General features: G+C 59.5%; 5 protein-coding genes across 12 annotated transcripts; all 5 read left to right on the top strand.

Annotated features, from left to right (window-relative positions):
* HYAL2 (hyaluronidase 2) lies at positions 1-4,996 on the top strand. Of its 3 annotated transcripts, none has more exons than XM_032868124.1 (4): positions 1-133; positions 2,253-3,220; positions 3,734-3,823; positions 4,265-4,996. In XM_032868124.1, the coding sequence occupies exons 2-4, from the start codon at positions 2,303-2,305 to the stop codon at positions 4,673-4,675; spliced, it is 1,419 nt and encodes a 472-aa protein (XP_032724015.1). In that variant the 5' UTR covers positions 1-133; positions 2,253-2,302; the 3' UTR covers positions 4,676-4,996. The 3 variants fall into 3 exon arrangements, with proteins under 3 accessions (XP_032724015.1, XP_032724016.1, XP_032724017.1); XM_032868125.1 differs by lacking the exon at positions 1-133 and adding an exon at positions 1,195-1,421; XM_032868126.1 differs by lacking the exon at positions 1-133 and adding an exon at positions 1,715-1,890.
* A 3,434-nt stretch (positions 4,997-8,430) lies between these two features.
* HYAL1 (hyaluronidase 1) lies at positions 8,431-11,409 on the top strand. 2 transcript variants are annotated; one of them, XM_032868127.1, is made up of 4 exons: positions 8,431-8,966; positions 9,457-10,380; positions 10,734-10,823; positions 11,016-11,409. In XM_032868127.1, the coding sequence occupies exons 1-4, from the start codon at positions 8,946-8,948 to the stop codon at positions 11,328-11,330; spliced, it is 1,350 nt and encodes a 449-aa protein (XP_032724018.1). In that variant the 5' UTR covers positions 8,431-8,945; the 3' UTR covers positions 11,331-11,409. The 2 variants fall into 2 exon arrangements, with proteins under 2 accessions (XP_032724018.1, XP_032724019.1); XM_032868128.1 differs by having other exon boundaries at positions 8,431-8,992.
* Positions 11,410-13,169: 1,760 nt separating this feature from the next.
* NAA80 (N-alpha-acetyltransferase 80, NatH catalytic subunit) lies at positions 13,170-16,104 on the top strand. Of its 2 annotated transcripts, XM_032868123.1 has the most exons (2): positions 13,170-13,243; positions 15,138-16,104. In XM_032868123.1, exon 2 carries the CDS (start codon positions 15,140-15,142, stop codon positions 15,905-15,907), a length of 768 nt encoding a protein of 255 aa, XP_032724014.1. In that variant the 5' UTR covers positions 13,170-13,243; positions 15,138-15,139; the 3' UTR covers positions 15,908-16,104. The 2 variants fall into 2 exon arrangements, with proteins under 2 accessions (XP_032724014.1, XP_032724013.1); XM_032868122.1 differs by lacking the exon at positions 13,170-13,243 and having other exon boundaries at positions 13,657-16,104.
* Positions 13,171-18,827, top strand: HYAL3 (hyaluronidase 3). 3 transcript variants are annotated; one of them, XM_032868119.1, is made up of 4 exons: positions 13,171-13,243; positions 16,821-17,731; positions 18,144-18,233; positions 18,350-18,827. In XM_032868119.1, exons 2-4 carry the CDS (start codon positions 16,838-16,840, stop codon positions 18,611-18,613), a joined length of 1,248 nt encoding a protein of 415 aa, XP_032724010.1. In that variant the 5' UTR covers positions 13,171-13,243; positions 16,821-16,837; the 3' UTR covers positions 18,614-18,827. The 3 variants fall into 3 exon arrangements, with proteins under 3 accessions (XP_032724010.1, XP_032724011.1, XP_032724012.1); XM_032868121.1 differs by having other exon boundaries at positions 13,172-13,243; positions 17,587-17,731; XM_032868120.1 differs by lacking the exon at positions 18,144-18,233.
* A 627-nt stretch (positions 18,828-19,454) lies between these two features.
* Positions 19,455-24,575, top strand: IFRD2 (interferon related developmental regulator 2). 2 transcript variants are annotated; one of them, XM_032868113.1, is made up of 12 exons: positions 19,460-19,701; positions 21,628-21,747; positions 21,833-21,917; positions 22,024-22,148; positions 22,234-22,391; positions 22,554-22,604; positions 22,691-22,869; positions 22,954-23,059; positions 23,387-23,524; positions 23,610-23,738; positions 23,819-23,914; positions 24,052-24,575. In XM_032868113.1, the coding sequence occupies exons 1-12, from the start codon at positions 19,644-19,646 to the stop codon at positions 24,130-24,132; spliced, it is 1,326 nt and encodes a 441-aa protein (XP_032724004.1). In that variant the 5' UTR covers positions 19,460-19,643; the 3' UTR covers positions 24,133-24,575. The 2 variants fall into 2 exon arrangements, with proteins under 2 accessions (XP_032724005.1, XP_032724004.1); XM_032868114.1 differs by lacking the exon at positions 22,954-23,059 and having other exon boundaries at positions 19,455-19,701.
* Positions 24,576-24,578: the final 3 nt, after the last annotated feature.

Genomic DNA, 24,578 nt, shown 5'->3' with positions numbered 1-24,578 from the left:
AGGGGATGGGGTTTATCAAGTCGCCGGCGGGCTGCCCAGCGGGCAGCAGCTGGTGCGAGTAGCTTAGCTAGAGAGGCTCACCCGGGGAAGAAGGGAGGCCGCCGACCCACTGGGCCCACGGGCTCCCACACAGGTGAGCCCAGTGCGGGCGACTGCTCTGCACCCTCTTAGATCCGCTCACAGGAGCTCTTTCTCCAACCCCTCCATGGCGCGCAGACGGGAATGGGCTGGTGATGCAGACCCGGGCCCTTTGGGGGAGCTGAGCCGCGTAAGGGGCAGAGGATCTAGGAAGATGCAGGGAGATCTTGGCCCGGTCCGGCTCCAAGGCTGCTCCCCAGCGGGAAGGAGCTTGTGGGGCGAAAGGGCTCATGATACCGGGTGGAGGCCCGGGGAAGCCCCTGTAGCCAGGCTGGCTCTCTCTGCGGTTGGGCCGGGTACTTCTGGGGGTAGCAGCCTCTTCAGGTTGAAATAAAGGCTGGGGGGCTTCCTACAGGCCTCCAGAGAGCCTGGGCAAGAAGGAACGGGAGCCCAGGCATGGGCCTGTCCCTAATGCAGGTCGCGGGCTGGGGGCCCTATCCCCAGGGCCCGCTGGGCTTACAGCACCCAGCGGGACCGGCCACGCTGCGACTCAAAGGCCGTGTTGCCAAGACAACCCACAGCCTCGGCCCAGCCCAGCAAGGGCTAGGAGGCTGGTGCTTGGCCCCCTCCCCAAGTCTAGCAGGGGTCGGGGCTTCCCTTCAGAATGGAACGGGGGGAAGGGAGCCCTGATCCGTAGGGGACTGGTGTTGTTGTCCCGGGAGGCCCGAGGTCGGCACTGGTCACCGTCCCTCTTTCCAAACTAATGGCCGCAGAGCTGGAAGCCACACTCGCGGGTATAGGGCCATATCCTCTGCTGCCCCCAGCCAAGGCCCCGGGTCCCTCAGCACCACCTTATGGACGGGCGGAGGAACACCACCTTCTTTATTCCCTCCGCGACTACAGTCCCTAACGCTGTCCCTTTAAGCGGCTGGTCGCGAGGCGGAGCGGGGAAGACTGTACCACCGGCCGCGAGCTGGCGGGGGAGGATATCTTGGGCTGATTAGAGCTCGCGCCTCAGAATCCAGAAGAAAGCCTCATTCAGAGGGGCCTCACGGCCCCAGATGGGTGGCCACATTCCTCGGCGGAGGATCTGAGAACCTTGGAGCCCGAAACGCGGCACTGGCTGCGTGAAAGTCAGGAACACCTTCCCGCCCCGGCCTCAAGTCCTGCCCCGGGCCCACCTCCGCTCTGGATTCTTAAAGAGCCCGCGGGCCGAGGCTTGAGGGGGCGGAGCAGCAGAGGCGCCGAGCCCGGGCCGCGCCTCGGCGAGCGGCTGGAGTGGGCCGGGCTGGGCCGGGGATGGCGGTGGTCATGGCGCGGGTCCCGGCAGCGCCCCGCGCGAGGTGAGGGCGAGCAGTGCAAACCTAGCGGCGTTCCCCAACAGGCTGAGTTCTGGACCCCCCGGGATGCGCCCAGCTGGACGGCCCAAGAACCTTCCCCGCACCCGGCCCGGCTCAGGCCCCACGTGCGGGGCGGGGGCGGGGTCCCGCACAAAGGCCAGGCGAAGTGAGCTCCTCCCCGGACCCGCCTGGCGGGCGGGCGCGCGCGCGCATTCCCGGCGGCTGCGGAGGGAAGGGCCGGTTCGCTGGCGCCGCGGTGGGAGGTCTGCCGCCCCTTTGTCCCGGTGCGGGCCTCCACCAAGCTTGGGAGAGTGCGCTCGAGACAAAGTCCTGACAGCCCCGCTCTTCTGCCGGGCGGGTGCTACACAGATACCAGTTCCGCGGCTGTGTTCCAGCTTCCTGGTGGCTGCATGAGCTGTGCCCTGCCTTATCCAAATGATATCATTTCTCTGGATCGGGAATTCTTCACGGGGTACAGAGTGGGCCTCGGGTTCGGGGCTCTCTGTAACCTTGTGTTGGGTGGTATGCAGATATCTCTATTTCTGAGCAGCGAGTCCATGGCTCAGTCTGCCAGTTCTGAGTCACAGACCTACCTGAGGTCTCTACCCAGCCATAAGCCACCTGCTCCAGGAAGGAGCCCTGTGTTCCTGGCAGTGAGTTCCCAGGGTGTCTTGCCTTCCCCTCACTGGCCTGTGGTCTCTCAGACCTAACAGGGTCTGAACAGCCTGGGCACCGTGCCCCAAAAGAGCCTGGGCTGTGGGAGTGTGAATGGGTTTGGGGTGGGCACCTCCAGGATTCTGTAGACTGACTTGCTCTCTCCCATCTTTCCCCCAGTTCCTGAGCTGGTGCCAGGCAGGTGACACCATCTTCCTGCAGCCCCCAGCATGTGGGCAGGCCTGTGCCCTGTCATCACACTGGCCCTGGTGTTGGTGGCATGGGCCACCCAGCTCAAGCCCACAGCGCCACCCATCTTCACCGGCCGGCCCTTCGTGGTAGCATGGGATGTGCCCACACAAGACTGTGGCCCTCGCCTCAAGGTGCCCCTGGACCTGAAGGCCTTTGATGTTCAGGCCTCACCTAACGAGGGCTTCGTGAACCAGAATATCACCATCTTCTACCATGACCGGCTGGGCCTGTATCCACGCTTCAGTTCCATGGGACGGTCTGTGCACGGGGGTGTGCCACAGAATGGCAGCCTCTGGGCGCATCTGAAGATGCTGCAGGAGCATGTGGAGCACTACATCCGTACCCAGGAGCCCGCGGGCCTGGCGGTCATCGACTGGGAGGACTGGCGGCCCGTGTGGGTGCGCAACTGGCAGGACAAGGACATATACCGCCAGTCGTCTCGCCAGTTGGTTGCTATTCGCCACCCCGACTGGCCGGCAGAGCGCGTGGTCAAGGAGGCGCAGTACGAGTTTGAGTTTGCCGCCCGGCAGTTCATGCTGGAGACGCTGCGCTTTGTCAAGGCCGTGAGACCACGGCACCTCTGGGGCTTCTACCTCTTCCCCGACTGTTACAACCACGACTACGTGCAGAACTGGGAAACCTATACGGGCCGCTGCCCTGACGTCGAGGTCTCCCGAAATGACCAGCTGGCCTGGCTGTGGGCGGAGAGCACAGCCCTCTTCCCCTCCGTGTACCTGGACGAGGCCCTCGCGTCCTCCACCCACGGCCGCAACTTCGTCAGCTTCCGGGTTCAGGAGGCCCTCCGCGTGGCTCACACCCACCACGCCAACCACGCGCTCCCGGTCTACGTGTTCACGCGACCCACCTATAGCCGCAAGCTCACGGGGCTGAGCGAGGTATGTACCTTCCAAGGCTCTGCCTTCCCCTGCCACCCCCAACCACTGTGGGGGCGGGGGTGGGATAGCAAGGGGCCTCCTGCCCTCCAGATGACTAGCTGCTCTCCATCCCCTCCCGTCATTCTCTCTGTGACCTTGTGAAAGGGTGGCATCATTAGCTCCATTTTGCAGATGAGAAAATTCAGGTCGAGATGCTGAGAAATTTGCCCAAAGCTTCCCGGCACATCCAGGGCAGAGCAGGGACTCGGGACTAGGCCCCCTGACTTTGGAGTTCATCCTGATAGATACATCCTAGATTTGAGTGGGCCATTGGCTTGGGAAATGGAAGCCAGAGTAGGAGTGCAAATGGCTTGCACATCTAATGAGAAAGGGAAACAGCCTCTGCCTGAGGGTGGGAAGGGGTACGGAGCTGAGGGGACCAGAAGGTCAGAACAGGGTGGGGGCCTGTCCAGCCTGTCTGGTCCTCACCCTGTGGTCTCAGTCTTCCCCAGTGACCTTCCTCCTCCCACACAGATGGATCTCATCTCCACCATTGGTGAGAGTGCAGCCCTGGGCGCGGCCGGGGTCATCCTCTGGGGGGATGCAGGCTACACCACCAGCACGGTGAGTAAGACCCCCCCCACCCCAGCCTACCAGAGTGGAGTCTGCGGGAGTGGGGGACAGGCAGAGAGTTGCAGCTTTCGGCTGCCTACCTCAAGGTGGGCAAGCCAACCTAGATGGGGCCCTTTGTCTGTCTCCCTCCCAAGGCGTCTCTGGTCCCAACAAAGAAAGGGTCCCTTCCCTATTCCCAGGAAAGGGGTCATGCTGTCCTGAACAGCCTCAGAGGTCCACCCTTCCCCCTCACCCTACCCCCATGCCCTGGGCTCACCTCTGTAGCCACCTCCTTTCTCAGTGGAAACGGGCGGTCAAGGCTGGAGCATGCACGTATGTGAACACATGTGCGTGCTGTTACAAGAATGTACAGACACTGCAGGATGAACACAGAGTTTCTATCCGGGCCTGTGGGTTGAGGCCGCTGACCTGATCCCTGGCCTCTGCCCCCAGGAGACCTGCCAGTACCTCAAGGATTACCTGACACGGCTGCTGGTCCCCTACGTAGTCAACGTGTCCTGGGCTGCCCAGTATTGCAGCTGGGCCCAGTGCCACGGCCACGGGCGCTGTGTACGCCGTGACCCCAGCGCCAGTACCTTCCTGCACCTCAGTGCCAGCAGCTTCCGCCTGGTGCCAAGCCACGTCCCGGGTGAGCCCCAGCTGCGGCCGGAGGGGGAGCTCAGCTGGGCTGATCTCAACTACCTGCAGACGCACTTTGGCTGCCAGTGCTACTTGGGCTGGGGTGGCGAGCAATGCCAATGGGACCGAACACGGGCAACTGGGGGTGCCCATGGGGCCGGGGCTGGGTCCCACCTCACCGGCTCGCTGGCTGTGGCAGCCCTGGCCCTGACCTGGACTTTATAGGGATCTCTCACCTGGCCGCTGGGCAAGCTGGCCTGTGCCACAAGGGCTCTGCCGGGCACGTAGGAGCCTGTAAGAGGTGGACAGACTGGAGCCCCAAGGGGGCAGATCCCTGGGGTTGCCCAGCAGGGCGTCCATACCAGCTCTCACCCCCCTGTTCTAAGGGGGAGGGGCAATTCCCTGAGAGGCCCCTTCTCTCCCTGCCAGGGAGGAAGAGGGGCACAGCTGGGCCAGAGAGGACCTGACCCTACTCTCCTGCCCTTGGATAGTTTTATTATTATTATTTTGGGGTCTCTTTTGTAAATTAAATACAAAACAACTGCTTCTGTGCTTAGACTGTGTGCACCTAGGCAGGACACGTGACGGAGATCCCAGCGTCTCTCAGGTTTGAGCGCAGCTCTGTCTCTATGAGACCCTGTGCTGGGGACTTCCTGTCAAATGCGCTCCGTGGAACCTGGAGGCCCAGAGCTGCCCATTCTGCAGCTGCCTGCTGAGGCTGGGGCCACCGGGAACGGAGGGATTCACATTCCATCCTAACACCCAGGGTCTTGCTTTCTCTGTATTGATTGGAAAGTGGTTGGGCCCAGCCTTCTTTGAGGGACCAGGCTCATTGTGTTTCTGCTCCTTGCCCCTGGGTCCCAGCTGGCCCAGTGCCACTCACCTCGCCTTGCCCACCCAGGGAGAACGGGGAAGTGGATATTTGATCTTCCCTAGCTGGGCAGACTACCCCTCCTTGCTGTTCCCATAGGCAAGGGCGTCTCCTTCACTCCCTGCTCCCAAGGGCAGTGGACTCCAGCCCCACATACCTCTCCCCAGCTGGGTCACAGGTCTCCACTGGGGTTTGGGACCTGAATCCTGAAGTCTTGTCCCTGACCCACTGCAAAGATTTATGTTGGGGTAAGAAGGAGACATCTTGAGTCTGGGAGCAGAGACCTCCTCAAAGGTCAGCCCCTTCCTGGCCCTGGGAGAATGTGGCTTGTCCCTAGCTTTCCCAGAGGAGAGAATTAGCATCTGGAGTCATCAGACCAGCTCCAGCCTGCTTCATTCCCCTGCTTCGGAAGGGGCTCTGCCCCTGTCCTCAGCCATCAGACCCGCACTTGGGGTCCCCTTGTCCATGTCAGTGATGATGCAGGCCCTGCCCTCAGCAAACACTGGCTGTGGGAAGACAGACTCAAGAAACAGCCAAATGGTGAAGGGGGGCAGCCCAGCCACAAAGACTCAAGGGAGGTATCCTCGCGGAAGTGCCTTCTACAGTGAGTTTTAAAAGGGGAAGGGGAAGCTTGAGACAAAATGCAGGCAAAGGCTGGAGGAAGTCAGAACACAACTGGGACTGAACACAGCCTGCCTCAGGCTCAGCCTCAGTCTTGGGCTGTGGCGTAGTCAGGGTATTAACTGCAGGAAGGGCAGGAAGGGCCACCTTCGAGCACCACCACTGACTTTGCCTGACGGCAGTGACCGGCTCACCTGTTCAGCAAACAGCATACATATGTACCTGGGCTGGGCTGAGCTGCATCCGTGAGCAACACCAGCAAAGGGCCCTGTCCTCCTGATGCACACCAGATGCAGAGGCTAAGTCAGAGGCAGTTAGCAGAGCAGAGCCCAGAGCAGCAAGCCCCACCACGCTGATGTCAGCTCAGGTTGTAAAGTGATCCTCCTCCCTCTGGCTGACAACAGCCGAGCGACAGCAGAGAATGGAGGGAAGGGGGCTAAGCAGTAGCACGGGGAAGGCAACATCAGTTCATGAGGTGGGGGGAGAAGGCTGAGGCGGAAGGACACCCAGCTCTCGTGGCCATGGTGGGGAGAAGTCTGCTGGACAGAAGATGAAGGTGTTGGTCTATAAGGTCATGCGATGATGGAGCCAGCAAAAAGAGGGCAAGGAAGAAGCTGTGACTTACTGCCCTCATTGCCCTCACACCTCTGACTTCCCCTACCCAGCTGTGACCCTCAAACACACCAGTGAGCTACCCCACCCACATCTGTAACACCCAGCATCCGTGGCCTTCCCCACCTAGCCAGGATTGCATAGCCAGCAAAGCTGTGGTTTCCCTACATGTGTGACTTTACATGCCTTTTACCTCCCCCAAACACCTGTGACCTGTACTCATCTGGCTGGGACCCCTCCGGGCAAACCTGTGATCACCTCACATCCCTTTCCAGGAGGACCTGGACAACAGCCTTGTGGAAGGTGCAACTCTGGGGACAGCCACAGCTGTGGGTGGGTCGGGGTAAAGCAGAGTAAGGTGGCTCAGACCTGGGGTGTGCACGTCACCAGAGAGCAGGCAGGGCTGGACCACGAAGCCGGATGGACCCCAGACACACACGGCACTTGGGCCAATCTGGCCAGCGGAGCGCAGCAGGGGTAGTTCTGTCTGCAGGGCTCTAGGGGGGGCATCTGGGGAGCATCTTCCTGCCTTTCCGCCATTGGAGCGTCTCCCTTCGACCGAGGCTGCTGGAGGATGCTGGCCTGACCGTTGGCTGGGTTGTGCCAATTGCAGCACTAGGTTTCTGGGGGCACCTGAAGGTGCTGTGAACCCTCAGGGAGAGGGAGTCGGGGCTGCCTTGATGCTCTCCTGTCCCCTCAAGAGTTGCGCCAGGCTCTCTGCGCCTAATGATCATCACTCTGTGGCCCTGATTCCTGAATAAAACAGCAGCCACCACCTCTGTGGTGAGATCCTGTGCTGGGGTCCTCCTCTGGTGCTGTCAACTTCTCCATCCTAGCCTGGGGGATGAAGTGCAGATGGTAGCCGGCTATCACTGACTCACTGGCCACTGTGCTGGGGGGAGGGGTATCCCTAGCTCAGGCTCAGACTGGGCCCTAGACTCAGGCAGCACTCTCGCCCAGACCAGGTCCATGAGCCTTCCCTCACCACACCCTGGCAGGCATGCCTGGGCCTGGGCCTGTGCACCTAGCAAGTCTCAGTAGTCAGTTTCTGAATCAGCAAACAAGTGAAATCACAAAGGAATGAACAAGCATGTGGTCACTGACCTACCCAGGCTCACCCAAACACGGGGTCTCAGTCACGAGACCGTGGACTCTCACACCCAGTTTAGGTACTGGGTCTGCACTTGCAGACGCACACACTACTGGGCCTTGCGCAGAGGCCTGGGCCGTAGCTGACCAGGGCTTCACAAAGACACATTCGCTGATCGGCCCCAACGTCATAGACAGTGCATTTCAGACTTGTCCCTAAAGCAGAGGGGAGTTAGTCACCCCCCCACCTAGGGCAAGTGGGTATAGGGCCTGGGGCTGCAATACTTCCAGGGGCCCAAGAAATGTCTTCACTTTTTTAAGCAGAGGAAAATATATACTCCTAATGAACACATAATAATGACTTCAGTCTGGATGGTACCTGTCCTTGTACCAGCACAGTTTAAAATGCATTTTTTTTTAAGATTTTATTTATTTATTTGACCGAGATCACAAGGAGGCAGAGAGGCAGGCGGAGAGAGAGGGGGAAGCAGGCTCTCCACTGAACAGAGAGCCCAATGTGGGGCTTGATCCCAGGACCCTGAGATCATGACCTGAGCCGAAGGCAGAGGCTCAACCCACTGAGCCACCCAGGCGCCCCTAAAATGCATTTTTTAATGTTTTTGGTTTTTTTTAAGATTTTATTTATTTGACAGATCACAAGTACGCAGAGAGGCAGGCAGAGAGAGAGGAACGGAAGCAGGCTCCCCACGGAGCAGAGAGCCTGGTGCTGGGCTCCATCCCAGGACCCCTGGATCACAACCTAAGCTGAAGGCAGAGGCCCCAACCCACTGAGCCACCCAGATGCCTCTCATTTTTTAATGTTTTGAGGAAGGGGCCCACAAAGGCAAAAGTGCCCAAGGCCCACAGATGGCATAAGGCAGCCATGCAGAAAAGTGTGCTCCCTCAGGATATAGTACCGAGACTCCCAGACTCTGCTACCACACACAGACCTGCCCAGCGGGGTCTGCCACCCAAGTTTCCACCCCCACCCCAATCCAAAGAAAGCCACAAAGCTGGCCTGGTGTTGACCTTGTGGGCGGGGCTGCTTCCGGCCCAGCCCCACCTCCCACCAAGGCACTCTGTTAGGGGCGCCAAGGCAGCCCTCTGCGGGGCTCAGCCTTCCAACCCACAGCCTGCCCCTCAGCCCGCCCCCAGATTGGGTGGCGTGACTCCCCCCTACAAAAGCTCAGAGTTTCCAGCAGCAGCTTCCTCTGAGTCTGGTGCAGCTGGGGCCAGAGTTGAGGAACAGAATCTTGCTGAGCCCTGCCCAGGCCCTCCCGCTGGGGTCAGGAAATTTGGAGGATGAGGCCCTTCAGCCCTGAGGTCAGCAGGGACAGGTGGGCCGACTGGTGGGTATACAGGAGGGTTGGGCTGACCTGTCCTTGGTGGCTGAGCATCTCTTCTTCCAATGGCTGGCCAGGATTCCTAGGGGAAGAGACAGGAAAGGATCTCCCCCCATCAGTCAGGTCAGCCTGGGGGCTGAGGGCCTGTCTCTCAGCCGCTCTTCTCAAAACAGAAGTCATGGCTTCTGTGGCTCTTGGGGAAGGGGATTGGTTAGCGTAGGCCAAGGCAAAGCCCACGAGAGACAAGAAGGCAGAGGCCCCACCCTCGAGGCAACTGTGTGCCCACCAGTGGCAGCGCTCCCCCTACATGCCTTTCCTTTGCCCTCTGACCTCCCTGAGCCCTGAGCCAAGGTCAATGTTTACCCAAAGTGGAGCAGGGATGGGTTAATAAGCAAGGGGCTTGGCCTGCCTTCTCTAAGCAGGGGTAAGAGAGTTCAGAACCTGCTCTCAGCTTTGCCTCCCCTGACCAGGTTTCCCTAGACCCATCCTCTGCCATGGCAGTCCAGCTGCTTCCCACCTACACCCTCTTCCTGAGCTTGCTCAGCACGGCTAAAGGCTCCAGGAGCCCCATGGTACCCAACCAGCCCTTCACCACCATCTGGAACGCAAACACGCAGTGGTGCCTGGAGAAGTACGGCGTGGACGTGGATGTCAGTGTCTTCGATGTGGTGGCCAACCCGGGGCAGACCTTCCGCGGCCCTGACATGACCATTTTCTACAGCTACCAGCTGGGCACCTACCCCTACTACACGTCTTCCGGGGAGCCTGTGTTTGGTGGCCTGCCCCAGAATGCCAGCCTTGAGACCCACCTGGCGCGCTCCTTCCAGGACATCCTGGCTGCCATCCCTGCGTCCGACTTTTCAGGGCTGGCGGTCATCGACTGGGAGGCGTGGCGCCCACGCTGGGCTTTCAACTGGGACACCAAGGACATTTACCGGCAGCGCTCCCGGGCACTGGTCCGAGAGCAGCACCCCGACTGGCCAGCTCCTGAGGTGGAGGCAGCAGCACGGAACCAGTTCCAGGAGGCTGCACAGGCCTGGATGGCGGGCACCCTCAGGCTAGGGCAAGCACTGAGGCCTCGTGGCCTCTGGGGTTTCTATGGCTTCCCTGACTGCTATAACTATGACTTTCTAAGCCCCAACTATACTGGCCAGTGCCCACCAGGGGTCAGTGCCCAGAATGACGAGCTGGGGTGGCTGTGGGGCCAGAGCCGTGCCCTCTATCCCAGCATCTACATGCCCGCAGAGCTGGAGGGCACGGGGAAGGGACAGATGTATGTGCGGCATCGCATAGGTGAGGCATTCCGTATGGCTATGGGTGTTGGGGACCCCAGTCTGCCGGTGCTGCCCTATGCTCAGATCTTCTATGACTGGACGAACCGCTTTCTGCCCCTGGTGAGTATCCTATGACCCCACCCACCTTGTAGCCTACCTTGTCAGGCATTAGATCCAGTAAGGGAGGCCACACAGCCTTGGGGCACTTTTGTCCATTGTGCTCCATTCCTTGAGTTCCTACTGGGTGCTAAGCTCTGTGCTCGGCAGTGTTTTGGCCTTCATCACAAAGATGGAGTGCCTGCTGCATGGCACTCACAGGCTACAGTGACAGGCTTGCCTCTTGCCATGGGAGACCAGGGTGGCCCCCGGTGGGGGTTATGAGTTATTTGTCCCATCCAGTGGTGTTACAGCAATCTGCTGTGGGGGATGGGGAGGAGGAAAGCATCTCAGAGCTGTGCTGTCCCTTTCCCCAGGATGAGCTGGAGCACAGCCTGGGGGAAAGTGCAGCCCAGGGAGCAGCAGGAGTGGTGCTCTGGGTGAGCTGGGAGAACACAAAAACCAAGGTAAGCTCAATGAGCCCAGGATGAGGGGTTAGGGTGGGGGCAGGGGTGGAGCTGCCAGGCTGATTGGGAAGACCCTGGCCTGCCCTTTCTATCCCTGCAGTCCTGGCTGGGACAGCAGGCCTGGGGCCTCAATGCCCTAGGTAGGCCCATGCACTATTGTTGTGTGTTCCTGATGCTCCTCCTCCCACTCAGGAATCCTGCCAGGCCATCAAGGAGTACATGGACACCACACTGGGGCCCTTCATCCTCAACGTGACCAGTGGGGCTCTTCTGTGCAGTCAAGCCCTGTGCTCAGGCCATGGCCGCTGTGCCCGGCGCCCCAGCCACCCTGAGGCCCTCCTCATCCTCAACCCCACCAGTTTCTCCATCCAGCTCGCTCGTGGTGGCCGGCCCCTGAACCTACAAGGTGCCCTCTCACTTGAGGATCAGATGCGGATGGCTGTGGAGTTCCAATGTCGCTGCTACCGTGGCTGGAAGGGAGCACGGTGTGAGCAGCAGGGCACGTAGTGACTGGTCATACACCAGGATACACACATGGAGCCCCCTGTTTACCTTAAAAATAAATTAGTTATTTTACCAGCAAAAATGGGTTTATTTGGGAACAGGAAAGTAGTGCCATTTGGGACATGTGACCTGTTGCAAAACCACGGGCAAGTCTGGAGAACAAAGAGGAGGAATGCTATTTTATAGAGGAAAGGGGGTAGTTGGAAGGGCCTGTTACAAACAGAAAATCCACTGGAGTAAACTGGGTGTTTGAAGGGTGGTGGCGATGGCTTTTCATTGAGTTATGAGGCTCTTGTTGGCTGGGCTGTTGTCAGGTGATGAGAAAACCTTTCCTCGCATTGCAGGAGTAAAGTAGGCTCCTTCCTGTTGGGTCTGCAAAGGGCTGCAAGGAGTGATATGTCTGAGTTCCCCCTTCTAGCCTCTCGACTCCACTTTATTTTATTTTTAATTAACTTATTTGGCAGAAGGAGAGAAAGAGCAAGCACACAAGCAAGGAGAGCAGCAAAGGGAGAGGGAGAAGCAGGGTCCCCGCTGAGCAAGGACTCTGGGATCATGACCTGAGCCGAAGGCAGACACTTAACCGACTGAGCCACCCAGGCGTCCCTCGACTCCATTTTAAATGTTTTCTTTATTTGATTTCACAGCCTAATGCAGTCTGAGCCTGGCCACAGCTTTCTGAAGTACAAGCTATCACACAAGCCATGGTCACAGTCAGGAGTACTCTCAGAGACCATCAACACCACATGCCTGCACCTGCACACGTTTACAAGCCAGGATAGCTGAAGGGGTTAGAGCCTCCAGCACCCACCCAGCAGGGTCATAAACATCTCCAGAGACACTGAGCCCAGTCTTTAAGCTGTAGCAATCATGACAGTGTAGCAAACTGACATTCACTGGGGACCTACTCCTCCCCAAGTCCTGTGTTAAGCATTTTAAGTGGACTAACTCATTCAATCCTAACATGACGTTGTGAGGAAACAGGCACACACTGAAAGGGTAAGCACTTTGCCCAAGGCTGCACAGCCAGAAAAATAGAGAAGCTTAGGTGGAACCCAGGCTGTCTAGCCATAGAGGTAAAGCCCTTTGGCTCCTCCTGTGTGTTGACAGTAACCAGACCTGCACGCAACCTGAACCTGTTCACAGGTACCAGCCTCGCAAATGAAGCAGACATGATTCTTGCTTCAAGAGCTATTAAGTGCCTAAAACGTACACGCTCTGGGATGCAGAGAGCACAGGAAAGGCTCGTCTCTCACTCTGTCCTGATGTCTGTCCAAGGACGGCTGCTTCCGAGGATGGGACCCAAATTTCAGGAGGAAGCTCCGTTTCTACACAGGACCCTTTTACCCCTGGAGGCCAACGGGGTCCGAGACGCGCCTGAGCCTAGGGTGGGGCAAGACGAGGCGAGGCGGAAGTAGAGCCAGGTGGAGGAGGGGCCCACCCGGTCAAGGATTTGGCTAGATGGATCCCGGCAAGGCATCGGCCGAACGGAATCCGGGAGGACCTAAGCGGTGCCCAGGAGCCAGAGACTTGCTCTGCATTGGGCAGGGCACGTCGAGGAGGAGGTGGAGCCTGCGCCGGGTCACAGCGTTGCTGCGCACCGAGCCGGGAGCTGTGGATTAGCAACGGCAGGAGAGACAGAGGCGGAGCCAGGGCAAAGACCCGACCTGCGTCGGCCCCGTGTTATGACGCGCTGGACCGGGGGCGGAGCCTAAGCGATGACGCGCGGAGGCGGGGTGGGGTCTGGCAGCCTAAAGAAAATCCGGACCAGGTGGGGCGCTGCTGGCCGCGACCGCTGCAGTGCGTCCGCCGCACCACTAGGGGCCAGCGCGGACGGTCGGAAGAATCCAAACCACAGAGCGAGAAACCGGCCAACGCGGAGCGAGGACGCGGAGCATCCCAGATCTTGCCTTCAACATGTCAGTACCTCCCTCTTCCCACGCGCAGCGTGTTCGTCCTCAGTGTCTCCCGTCCGCCCCACGCGTGCGGTCCTCAAGTGGCTATGCCGCCCCGCACGCCTTCCCTGCGTCTGTCGTTCCCTCCCAGAGCATGCCGAGCCACACCCACCCAGAGTCCAACTCCCGAAGCAACTCCCCCCCCAAAAAGCTCCACGGTTTGTCACCCACTAGGAGGGAGGGGGAAACAGCCACAGGACAGCCTTGCCGCCTCTCCCTGAGAATACGGGAGCCCCGCCCACAGTAGGTGGGGTCGGCACTGAAAGGGTTAAACCCGCGGGGACGTCTGGGGTTCCAAGCCTGCGGGCGGGTCCTGGGGCTTCCTCCCTCTAGGTCCGGGGCTGCGGCTGCTGAGGAGGTAGCTGATGCAGGTGAGGGGCTTATAGCCCTCTGTGTGATATAGTGTGTGGGGGTGGGGGCTCCGACCTGGGCATGACCAGTGTGGAATTGGCCTCAAGCTCAGGGGACCTTCTTGGGAAGGTGGGGAAGGGAGCCAGGACGTCCTCTCTGGAGCAGGTGAGTAAAAGCGTGCGGCCTAGCGGATACCCCGCCGCCAGAAATCCCCCAGCATAGACCCTCCTGGCAGCAGGGCCTGGGGTCGGATGGGCAAACAATGGGATTTAGGCAAACAATGGGATTTAGGCGCAGGAGGTTTGAGCCCCCAACCTGGTGGCCGTTGGACACCCTTGTGGATTTAGGAAGGAAGCTGTGGTCCTTATCTAGGGTGACTACGAAACTCAGGCCAGGGGGGAACCAAGCCTGCAAGAGCCACATTGCTGTGGGACTGTGAGCCAGGCCCCTTGCCAGTGTTGTTGGGGCCCCATCTGAAGGGACACTTGCATCTTTGCCCAAGCAAAGTGTCCTGAGCTGCACAATGTCGGGGAGGGGCCAGTGGACTCTGTGCTGCAGGCAGGGAAGGCAGTTCAGGGAAGGAAATCCGATCCTAAGGGGTGGGTGAGTCGTGCCTCAGGATTGCTCAGGTGGCAGGCATGGCCCAAGCAGCGAAAAATGCTGGGACCAAGAATGTAGGGAAAAGGAAGGGACAGAGAGCTCCTGGGGTTAGCTGTGTTTCCTCCAAAGAGAATTCTGAATGGTCTAAAGTAGGGGGTCTTGGTGTCTAGTTTGCATGTTCTGTCTGATGGCCAGCCAGCCATGGTGGTAGGACTAATCCACTGTCCTGGGGAAGACAAAGTTGTAGCCACAACAGGCTGGAGCCAGGACTTTTGGGTCCTGCCCCAGCCTTAGCCTTTAGCCTCCCTCCAGTGTGGGGCTGGACACACTGGATCTGTTTCCTCTGCTGTCCACCTGAGTCAGGTATAGGGGATGGTCTCCAGGTCACCTGTGTCATCAGGTGAGTATAGGGACAAGGTATAGTTTAGTAGTTGCAGGATGCTTGGGTTCCCTAGCACTCTGTCAGCCCCTCCCTGCCCCAACCCTGTCCTCCCTCTTGGTACAGCTAATGTGGCTATTGTCCATAAGAGGAGCACCTTTGTGGTCCGAGGAAATACCACTGTCTGGAAACCGTGCTCTTAATCCCTAGCTCTCCACTGAGCCACCTGCAACCCAGCAGGGTATGACCTTGGCTCCCAGCCTGACTTAGCTGAGCCTAGATCCTACATGTAGGCCAGAGCTCACTCTGAGCCCTGGCTCCCCAAAACTGACCCCTACCCTAGACCGTGCACACCAGATAGAGCTGATCTTGAGTACCAGCCCAGCCGAGCTGACTCTGGATCCTGCATGCCAGCCAGAGTTGACCCTGAGATCCAACCTGGCCGCGCTGACCGAGGATCCTGCACACCAGAGCTGACCCTGAGCCCCAGGCTAGCTGAGCTGACCCCGGGTTCTGCATGCCATCCAGAGATGACCCTCAGTCCTGGCTCCACTGAGCTGACCCTGGATCCCGCACACCAGCCAGAGGAGACCCCAGCTCCCAACCTGGCTGAACTGACCCTGGAGCCTGTGCACTGCCGACCTGAGCTCCTGGATGCCTGTGCTGACCTCATCAATGAGCAGTGGCCCCGAAGCCGAGCCTCCCGCCTGCACTCCCTGGGCCAGTCCTCAGATGCCTTCCCCCTCTGCCTGATGCTGCTGAGCCCCAGCCCCACACCCGAGTCACTCCCCATTGTGGTGGGTCATGCCCGCTTATCACGGGTGCTGGACCGGCCCCAGAGCCTCTTGGTGGAGACAGTGGTGGTGGCCCGGGCTCTGAGGGGCCGTGGCTTTGGCCGCCGTCTTATGGAGGGCCTGGAGGTTTTTGCTCAGGCCCGGGGCTTCCGCCGGCTGCACCTCACCACCCACGACCAGCTGCAGTTCTACGCCCACCTGGGCTACCAGCTGGGTGAGCCTGTGCAGGGCCTGGTCTTCACCAGCCGACGGCTGCCTGCCACCCTGCTCAAGGCCTTCCCCAGAGCACCCCCTCCCCAGCCACCCTGCAAGCCTCCTAGTCTAACTGCCCAGACTGCCCCAAGAGCCCCCAAGGGGCCGGCACTGCCACCACCCCCTCCCCTGCCTGAGCCCTTGACCACCTCACCCCCACCTCCTGCAATGCCCCCTCCACGAAGTCTGCTGGAGACGCAGTACCAAGACCTGAGAGGATGCCCCATATTCTGGATGGAAAAGGACATCTGAGGGCTACCCACGGGAAAGCACTGTCCTTCAGGGTCGATGGACTGCTTAGGACAGTACCAGCCTCAGCCCATTGGCCGTAGCTCAGTCCCTAGAACCTGGAAGCTGCTTGTTTCCTGAGCACCAGCGGGGCTGGGAGAGGCTCCACAGCTGGGGTTCGGAGCTGTCAGTGTGGCTGAATAAAGGCTTCTGATGGGTGCGGCTGTGACCGTTATTTGTTGACCCACCCCCACCTCCCATCCTTATCTTAGATTGCTGTCTCTGTAAGATCCTTGGGATCCACCTTGGCCCTGTGCCCTGGATGAAGGGAAGCCTAACCTTTGCTCCTCCCACTCTGCCAGGCCACTGTGACAAGGTGTCTGTTCCCTTCCACGTCACTCATCACCATTCACTGAGCACCTACTGTGTGTCAGGCCCTAGACTGGGCCCAGGCAATGGGGAACTAGACAGATAGGGCCTTGATCCTGCCACAGGCATACAGTGGCAGGATTTGTTGGGACGATGGGAACCTAAATACCCTCAGTCCATTTGGAAATCTGGAGGAGGTAATGTCACAGCAGAGATCTGAGTGCTAAGTAGGAATCAAGCCAGGCAAGGGGGAGGGTGTTTCGTGTTCCTGGGGCAGGGAACAAGATGGACGGAGGACAGAAGGGGACTGGTGAGAACTGTGAGCAGGCAAGGTGTCAGAGGGCACAGTGGTCCCATGACAAAGAGGGAGAGCATGGGAGGGGAGCTGCCCAGGCTGATGCATGGCGTGGCTGGTTTGAGGGGGCTAGAGGACTACAGGGGGGCCATGTTTTCCCCATCCCCTCATCCTTGTGGAGAATAGGTGGGGGAGTGTTCCTAGCTTTCCAGGCTGTGTGGAAGGTATGGCCATGGAATCGGACTCTAAGCTCACAGCTCCTCTCTCCTGCAGGTTTCCATCCCTGGGGCATGATCATGCTGCTGGGCCTGGCCCTAGCGCTCGGAGTGGCCCTGTGCCTAGGGTTTGGCCAGCCCCTGGTGTGGGCTCCTGAACGCCCCTTCTCTGTGCTGTGGAACATACCCTCAGCACACTGTAAGACGCGCTTCGGCGTGCACCTGCCACTAGAGGCCCTGGGCATCATAGCCAACCATGGCCAGCGTTTTCATGGCCAGAACATCACCATCTTCTACAAGAACCAGCTTGGCCTCTATCCCTACCTTGGGCCCGGGGGCACAGCTCACAATGGGGGCATCCCCCAGGTTGTCCCTCTTGACCGCCACCTGGCACGGGCTGCCTACCAGATCCATCGCAGCCTAGGACGTGGCTTCGCTGGCCTGGCAGTGCTAGACTGGGAGGAATGGAGCCCACTCTGGGCTGGAAACTGGGGCCGCCGCCGAGCCTATCAGGCAGCCTCGTGGGCTTGGGCACAGCGAGTATTCCCCGACCTGAGCCCCCAGGAGCAGCTCCATGAGGCCCGTGCTGGCTTTGAGCAGGCAGCCCGTGCCCTGATGGAGGACACACTGCGGCTGGGCCAAGCCCTGCAACCCCATGGGCTCTGGGGTTTCTACCGCTTCCCAGCCTGTAGCAATGGCTGGCATGGTATCGCTTCCAATTACACAGGACACTGCCACCCAGCTGCCCTCGCCCGCAACACCCAACTTCATTGGCTCTGGGCTGCCTCCAGTGCCCTCTTCCCTAGCATCTACCTCCCACCCAGGCTGCCACCCATCTACCACCAGGCATTTGTCCGAAACCGCCTGGAGGAGGCCTTCCGTGTGGCCTCTGTTGGACACCCACATCCTCTGCCTGTTCTGGCCTATGCCCGCCTCACACACCGGAGCTCTGGGAGGTTCCTGTCTCGGGTGAGTAAAAGCTGAGATCTAGGGGTCTGAGTGGGGAGGCATGAGTGGGGAGGCAAGGCCCTGTCCTAGGAATGACTGAAGAGAAGACCTTGCCCCAGGGGAATTTGATGGGGAGACTCTGATCTAGTTCTTCCTGGGAGGTCCCATCCTGGAGCATCTGAAAAGGAAGTTTGGCTCTGTCTTGGAATATCTTGAGGGGGAAAGCAAGCCCAGCCTTTGGAGCCCTCGTCTGAGGAGAGACATCTTCTGAGTGGAGGACCTGAGAAGCCACTTAGAGGCTCAGTGCCAAGGAATCTTACTCTAGATGTGAAATCAGATCACGGCGATGAGCCAGAAAAGTTTCTCAAAGGTGGAAGTAGGCTCAGTTGGATCCGGCCAGCTCAGCCCTGGCTTAGCTCTTCTTTGCCTCCAGGATGACCTTGTGCAGACCATTGGTGTGAGCGCAGCACTCGGGGCAGCCGGCGTGGTGCTCTGGGGGGACCTGAGCTTCTCCAGCTCTGAGGTGAACATTGTCCCTCCAACCTGCCATGCAGCCCACGCTAGAGTCCCAGGGTTGGGGAAAGGACCATGTCACAGCCACGGAGCAGGAGCACTGATACATCATTCCCCTCTCTTCAGGAGGAGTGCTGGCATCTCCATGACTACCTAGTGGGCACCCTGGGCCCCTATGTAATCAACGTGACCAGGGCAGCCATAGCCTGCAGTCACCAGCGGTGCCATGGCCATGGGCGCTGTGCCTGGCAAGATGGAGGACAGCTGGAAGCCTTTCTGCACCTGCAGCCAGATGGCAGCCCTGGACCCTGGGAGTCGTTTGGCTGCCGTTGTTACCGGGGCTGGGCTGGCCCTACCTGCCAGGAGCCCAGGCCTGAAGAAGCAGCATAAAGCCAGAAGTTATCTGCTCCTGTGTCTCTTGTCCCTGCTGCCATATGTCTCTTGTCCCTGTCCCACACTTGTTCTATTCAGTTTATACTCAGTCCTCCCATACACACCCCCCACTTCCCATGGGACCCCTGGGAAGTGGAAGGGGCCAGAAAAAAATGGTTTACACCATTTTACCTTATTATTATTATTTTGCTTGCACCATTTCAAAACCAAAGGTCCTCTGAGATCACTGGATCCCTTCTGATAAGAAAGCAGCCCAAGGGAGAGTCAGCGTTTCAGATGGTTAGGGTTGCCAGCCCAGAGCTCTGTTCCAACTCCTCACCAAGTCCATGGAAAGGTCATAGGAGACCCAACCAGGGACAGGAAGGCTCCAAGATCTCGGCTAAGGTCTGTAAGTGCTAAGCTGTTGTCTTTCCTCTGCTTCATCATAAAGTCACTTTTTCTTTCACTGCCTAAGGTTTGACTGTTTACTCGGTTCTACCAAGCCCCACGCTCTTCCTGTGGCGAACGTCCAGCCTCAAGTGCCAAGAAATGCCGGTCCTGCCTGCCGTGGTAGGGGGCTCCAAGGCCGCAGCTTCAGAGTTAATGACTGTGCTGAGAAGCACATGGACACGGGAGGAGGGGGTGGGTGTCCGCAGGGCATTGTGGGTGCGTAGTTCAGCGAGAGCGTCGTGGGCTTTTGGGTCTCGGGAGTACACTACAATTCCCGAGATGCTCTGCGCCCAGCAGGCCGGCAGTCATCTGCGCGCACAGCGCCCTGGGACTAGTAGTTTCAGCCGCGTGGATGTGGGCCTGAACCCAATGGCCAAGAACTCGCATTCCCGGCCACCCGTTTAGCAGGGCGGGGCGCTCCGACCCGTTTGGCAGGGCGGGGCGCCTCGCGAAGATGGTGTCGCGTGTGGCGTGTGGCTCCCGTCGTCTGCCCAAGTCTCAGCTTAGCCCAGCGGTCGGCGTCTCGCCGGTCTGGAACCCTCACCCGCCAGGTCCCTGACCCCGCGCCCTCTGCGCGCCCGCGCTCCTGATTCCCGGCATGCCCCGCGCCCGTAAGGGCAGCGCGCCCCGCAAGGGCGCCCAGCGCCGCGGAGCGGGTAAGTGGGGAGCAGCTAGTGAACCGCGAGCCGGGTCCTGCGTGGCTTTCCCGTCGGTGTCCTGGAGGGTTCTGAACAGAGACTTCTGCCTCGACCAACCTGGCGCTGCGTCCCGCAACTCCCCCGCCGTTGGCACGTGCCCCAGGAGGCAGCGGCCACGTGGGTGTCCAACTCGAGCGCACTGCTTGCAGCTCAGGAGCTCGCCTTACCGGCCCTAAACCGGTGGGCGCCTCCCCGCCTCAGTTTCCCGCATTGCTGTCGCACCCCAGTTGCTTCCTATGGTGGACAAACCGCCGAACAGAGCAGGAAGCCTGTCCCCCTCGCCACTCCCTGGTGCTTTCCTGGACTGGACTAGGAAATTGGAGGGAGGCCTACCCTGCCGGGGAGTACTGAGGGGGCCGGCTATAGGGTAGTTGCAGGATTACGGCTTTGGTGGGCCTGGCACGAGAGGGTTGGGGAGGGCCCTGGAGCCTGAGGCGGCTCTGAGACTTATCAGCTTCCAACAGGAGTGTGTTTTGGTGCAGTAAACACATATGTTTACTCTTCAGGAATGGGGTGCCTGCTACGCACAGCTCAGACTTGGCCACAACCCTAACAGGACTTGGGTGTGGGGCTATCTAAGAGGGTAGCGACATTCCAGAAGGGTTGGTGCTGTGGGATAAGTTCATTAAATGGTGTCAGCTCCACACTTAGAAACCAAGGAATTCTCGAGGGACTTGTGGGTGAATCCCGAGAAGGTGAAGAAGAGAGCGCTATGCAGAGGGAAAAAGTTATGCCAAGCCCTGGCATCTGGAGGGAGCACATGAGGGAGGCTGGGCTGCTTTGGCTGATTAGGGTAGTAAGAGAGGAGGTGAGGAGAGGCCTGGATGCATGCTCAACTTTGTCCAGCAGGCACATGGAGTATTTAGTTCCTGAGAATTAGGACCAGCCTGGTGACCAGAACCCATCTGGGGCTCTGCTGCAGCAGCTGCCCTTACCAAAGTCAGCCCCTGGCCCTGGGCAGAACCCACACACAGGAGTGTACGTTTTGCTGACCCTGACATTCTCTTTTGTTTACCTATTTTCAGGGACTAACGAGGTCAGGGGCCACTCCACTTTCTGCATTTCCCAGGATCAGGAGGGTGCTGTGTGTCCATTCACCCAAAGCTAAAGGCCTGGGATGGTCCAGGGGGGGATCTCAGAAGACAGTATGCTTGAAGCCTGGGGCAGCCACCCACATCCACTAGGAGCTGGTCTTCTGCCCCAGGGCAGATAGGTGATGTTGGCCCACAGAACAGCCATAACTAGTTGTTTAGTTATTATCTTCATTTGCTATACCAAAAGAGCCCTTTAGCATCTCTGTTTTGCACATGAAGAAATTGAGGGGGTAAAGGCTAGGTATTTGATTTGGTTACACCCCTTTTAAGATAGGGAGCTGGAATTTGAACCCTGTGTCTGTATGTATTCTATATATACAGATCCTATAATTAAGCCCCTGACCTATGCCCTGGCCATTTTTAGGCATAATCTGGGCGAGTAGCTGAGCTCCCCCAGGATTTGCCTAGTAATAACCCCACTCCAGGCTCAGCCACAGGCCTAGGTGGGGCCTGTGCAGCCCTGTCTACCGCTACCAGGCTCTCAATCTCCGTAAAGCAGGCTGTAGTCTCAAGGAGGCTCTACTCACCAAGCCTGCCGGGTTTTCCTCGGCTGGACCTCACGCCTGATGTTCTCCAGCTGATGGACCTCATTTCCCTTTCTCCTCCTTCCTGGCTCAGTGTCCCCTGAATCAGCCCCGGTGCCCCCTGCCACAGTCTCTGTTTCCCCATCTCTGAAAGGGGCAGGATTTTATTCTCGTGGGCTCATGAGGTTGGGTAAGGTACCCCCCAGCCGTCCCTCATCAATGGAGGCAGGCCAGGTGCTGCCACAAATGTGTCCAACCTTTCCCAGGTGCCCGGAGCAGTACCCAGGCTGACTCAGGTTCCAGTGAGGACGAGGCCGTCAGTGAGGCCCGCAGCACCACCAGTGAATGCCCCAGCCTCCTTAGCACTGCAGCCGAGGACAGCCTTGGTGAGAGCGGGTGGGAGGTGGCAGGGCCTCTGTGGGGATTCCCTGGGATGGGTCAAGACATAGGGCTGACCCGCTGACCTTGCAGGGGGGGATGCCGCGGAGGAGCAGGGCCAGCAGGAAGACCTTGAGGAGAAGTTGAAGGAGTATGTGGACTGCCTCACAGATAAGAGGTATCCCTGACTGCCGGCCAACCCCCATACCCGTGTCCCTGCTCAGCCCATGCCAAGTGTGACCCAGTAGGGCTGGCCCACAAGGTCCCCTCTCTTCGTCCCCCAGTGCCAAGACCCGGCAGGGTGCTCTTGAGAGCCTTCGCCTGGCCCTCGCATCCCGCCTACTCCCCGACTTCTTGCTGGAGCGCCGCCTCACCCTGGCTGATGCCTTGGAAAAGTGCCTCAAGAAAGGTTGGGCCCTGGGGGCTCAGGGGAGACCTGAACTGGCTGGGTGCTGACCCTCGCTGCATGGGCTGACCGGAAAGCATTCCTCCAGGGAAGGGCGAGGAGCAGGCGCTGGCCGCTGCTGTGCTAGGCCTGCTCTGCGTGCAGCTGGGCCCTGGACCCAAGGGCGAGGAGCTCTTCCACAGCCTGCAGCCCCTCCTGGTGTCTGTGCTCAGTGACAGCACAACCAGCCCTGCTGCCCGGCTCCACGTGAGTGTTTCAGGCTCTGTGACCCCCTTCCATCCCCTAGTCCCCAAGCAGAGAAGTGGGTTCCACCTGCCTTCAGGCTCCCCTACTCTAAGGGTGAGCCCTGTGGCCAGGAACCCAGGCTCACTCTCTGATTGTGGCATGGCTTTGCCCCCCTTCCCACAGTGCGCTTCTGCTCTTGGCTTGGGGTGCTATGTTGCTGCTGCCGATGTCCAGGTAAGTCGCCTCCGGGCACAGGTAATAGAGCACCTAGGCCCTGGCTCTGCCCCTGAGCCATTCCCACTGGCTCCCTCTGTCCCTAGGACCTGATGTCTTGCCTCAACTGCTTGGAAAGCGTTTTCAGCCGGTCCTGTGCCGTGGGTGGCTCCACAGTCCCTGTGGTCCCCACCAGCCAGCATGGCCTGCTCTGCGCTGCCCTGCAGGCCTGGGCTTTGCTCCTCACCGTCTGCCCCAGTGCCCATATCAGCCACATCCTGGACAGGTAAGAGTGACTGTTCACTGTGAGTGGGAGGGGAAAGGCAACAAGGCCCCAGCCCACACATAGCTCAGCCTGCCCCTTCCCCAGGCAGCTGCCCCGGTTGCCCCAGCTCTTGTCCAGCGAAAGCGTGAACCTGCGAATTGCTGCTGGCGAGACCATCGCACTACTCTTTGAGCTTGCCCGGGACCTTGAGGTGTGAGGCGGAGTGGGGGAAGGGAAGGGAGGGGGGCCTCCTGACACCACCTGTCCAACCTAGGCTGGATGCAGGGGACATCACAGAAGTTAGGGCAGCCCTAGGTCGTGACAGAGGGGAGGTCACCCTAACACAGACTCAGACGCCGGGTGCTGTGGTGGGGGCTCTGAGAGGGGTGTCTGGCCCTGGCCAGAGAGGGGCCAGGAAGGGATTCAAGGGGGCCAGGCAAAGGAGGAAACCACTTCGGCCGTGAGAGGAACAGCCCCATGCTGAGAGCGTGCAGGGCCTGGGCTTCTGCTCACACACCCTCCGTTGCTCCTGCTGCAGGAGGATTTTCTGTACGAGGACATGGAGGCCCTCTGCAGCGCCCTGCGGACCCTGGCCACCGACAGCAACAAGTACCGTGCCAAGGCTGACCGCCGGCGGCAGCGTTCCACCTTCCGAGCCGTGCTGCACTTCGTTGAGGTACGTGTGAGCGCGTGTGTCCTGGTGAGAGTGCTCCCTGGACACAGCTGCCGAGCCCTGTTCTGTGGGTCCCCCTATGCTGCAGGGCGGGGAGTGTGAGGAAGAGTCCATCCGCTTCGGCCTCGAGGTGCTCTATGTGGACAGCTGGGCGCGGCGCCGTGCCTATGCTGCCTTCAAGGACGTGCTGGGATCGGGCATGCACCACCACCTCCAGGTGGGAGGACAGACGGGGAGGGGCTGCCCAGCTTGGCTCTTGTGGACCAGCCTTAGCTCACTGCCCGTTTCATCCCCCAGAACAACGAGCTCCTTCGTGACATCTTTGGCCTGGGCCCTGTGCTGGTGCTGGATGCCGCCGCCCTGAAGGCCTGCAAGATCTCACGTTTTGAGAAGGTTTGCACCCTCGGGCACCCTTCTCTTCCCCACGTTCCCGTGGCCTCAAGGCCCCGAGCTCTGCAGGGGCTGGAGGAAAGGGCTTGGGCCTCCCCTTCCCTGGCTCACCAGAGCCCCGCTCGCTGCCCCCACTCCAGCACTTGTACAACGCTGCTGCCTTCAAAGCACGGACCAAGGCACGCAGCCGCGTGCGAGACAAGCGGGCAGACCTCCTCTGAGGCGGGGCCAGCAGAAGAGACTGTCCACACCCGTGCCTGTGTTTTTAACAGAAGACACTGCAACAACTTGTCCCTGCCAGGAATCACCGCTTTATTTTTTTAATGACAAAACCAAAAACAGACATGGGGATGGGGTGGCCAGAGGCCAGGGCAGTTGGGATCCTGGCCCCTTGCCCCTGCCCACAGCGCTGTGGCCTCTCCCTGCCCTGTCCCAGGCCTGGCCAGATGTGTGCTTATCCCAGAGCTGTAGGGCACATGGTAGGAGGGCTGTCCCTTGCTCTCCTTCCTCGGGCCCTGCTCCTCTGGGATGACCCACGTCCTTGAGGGGAACAGCATCTGCCAAATGGCACCAAAACAGGTGGGGACACGAGGGTGCCTGGAATGGATCTATATGCTGATTTTTAAAGATTATTAGAGATAATTAAACTGAATGCTCAGCCTTCTGC

This window comes from Lontra canadensis, unplaced genomic scaffold (genome assembly GCF_010015895.1).
Source record: "Lontra canadensis isolate GAN:19392208 unplaced genomic scaffold, GSC_riverotter_1.0 scaffold35, whole genome shotgun sequence".
NCBI classification, from domain to species: Eukaryota; Metazoa; Chordata; class Mammalia; order Carnivora; family Mustelidae; genus Lontra; species Lontra canadensis.
Note: the sequence above shows the minus strand (reverse complement) of the source record. Positions and strands in the feature narration are given on the sequence as shown.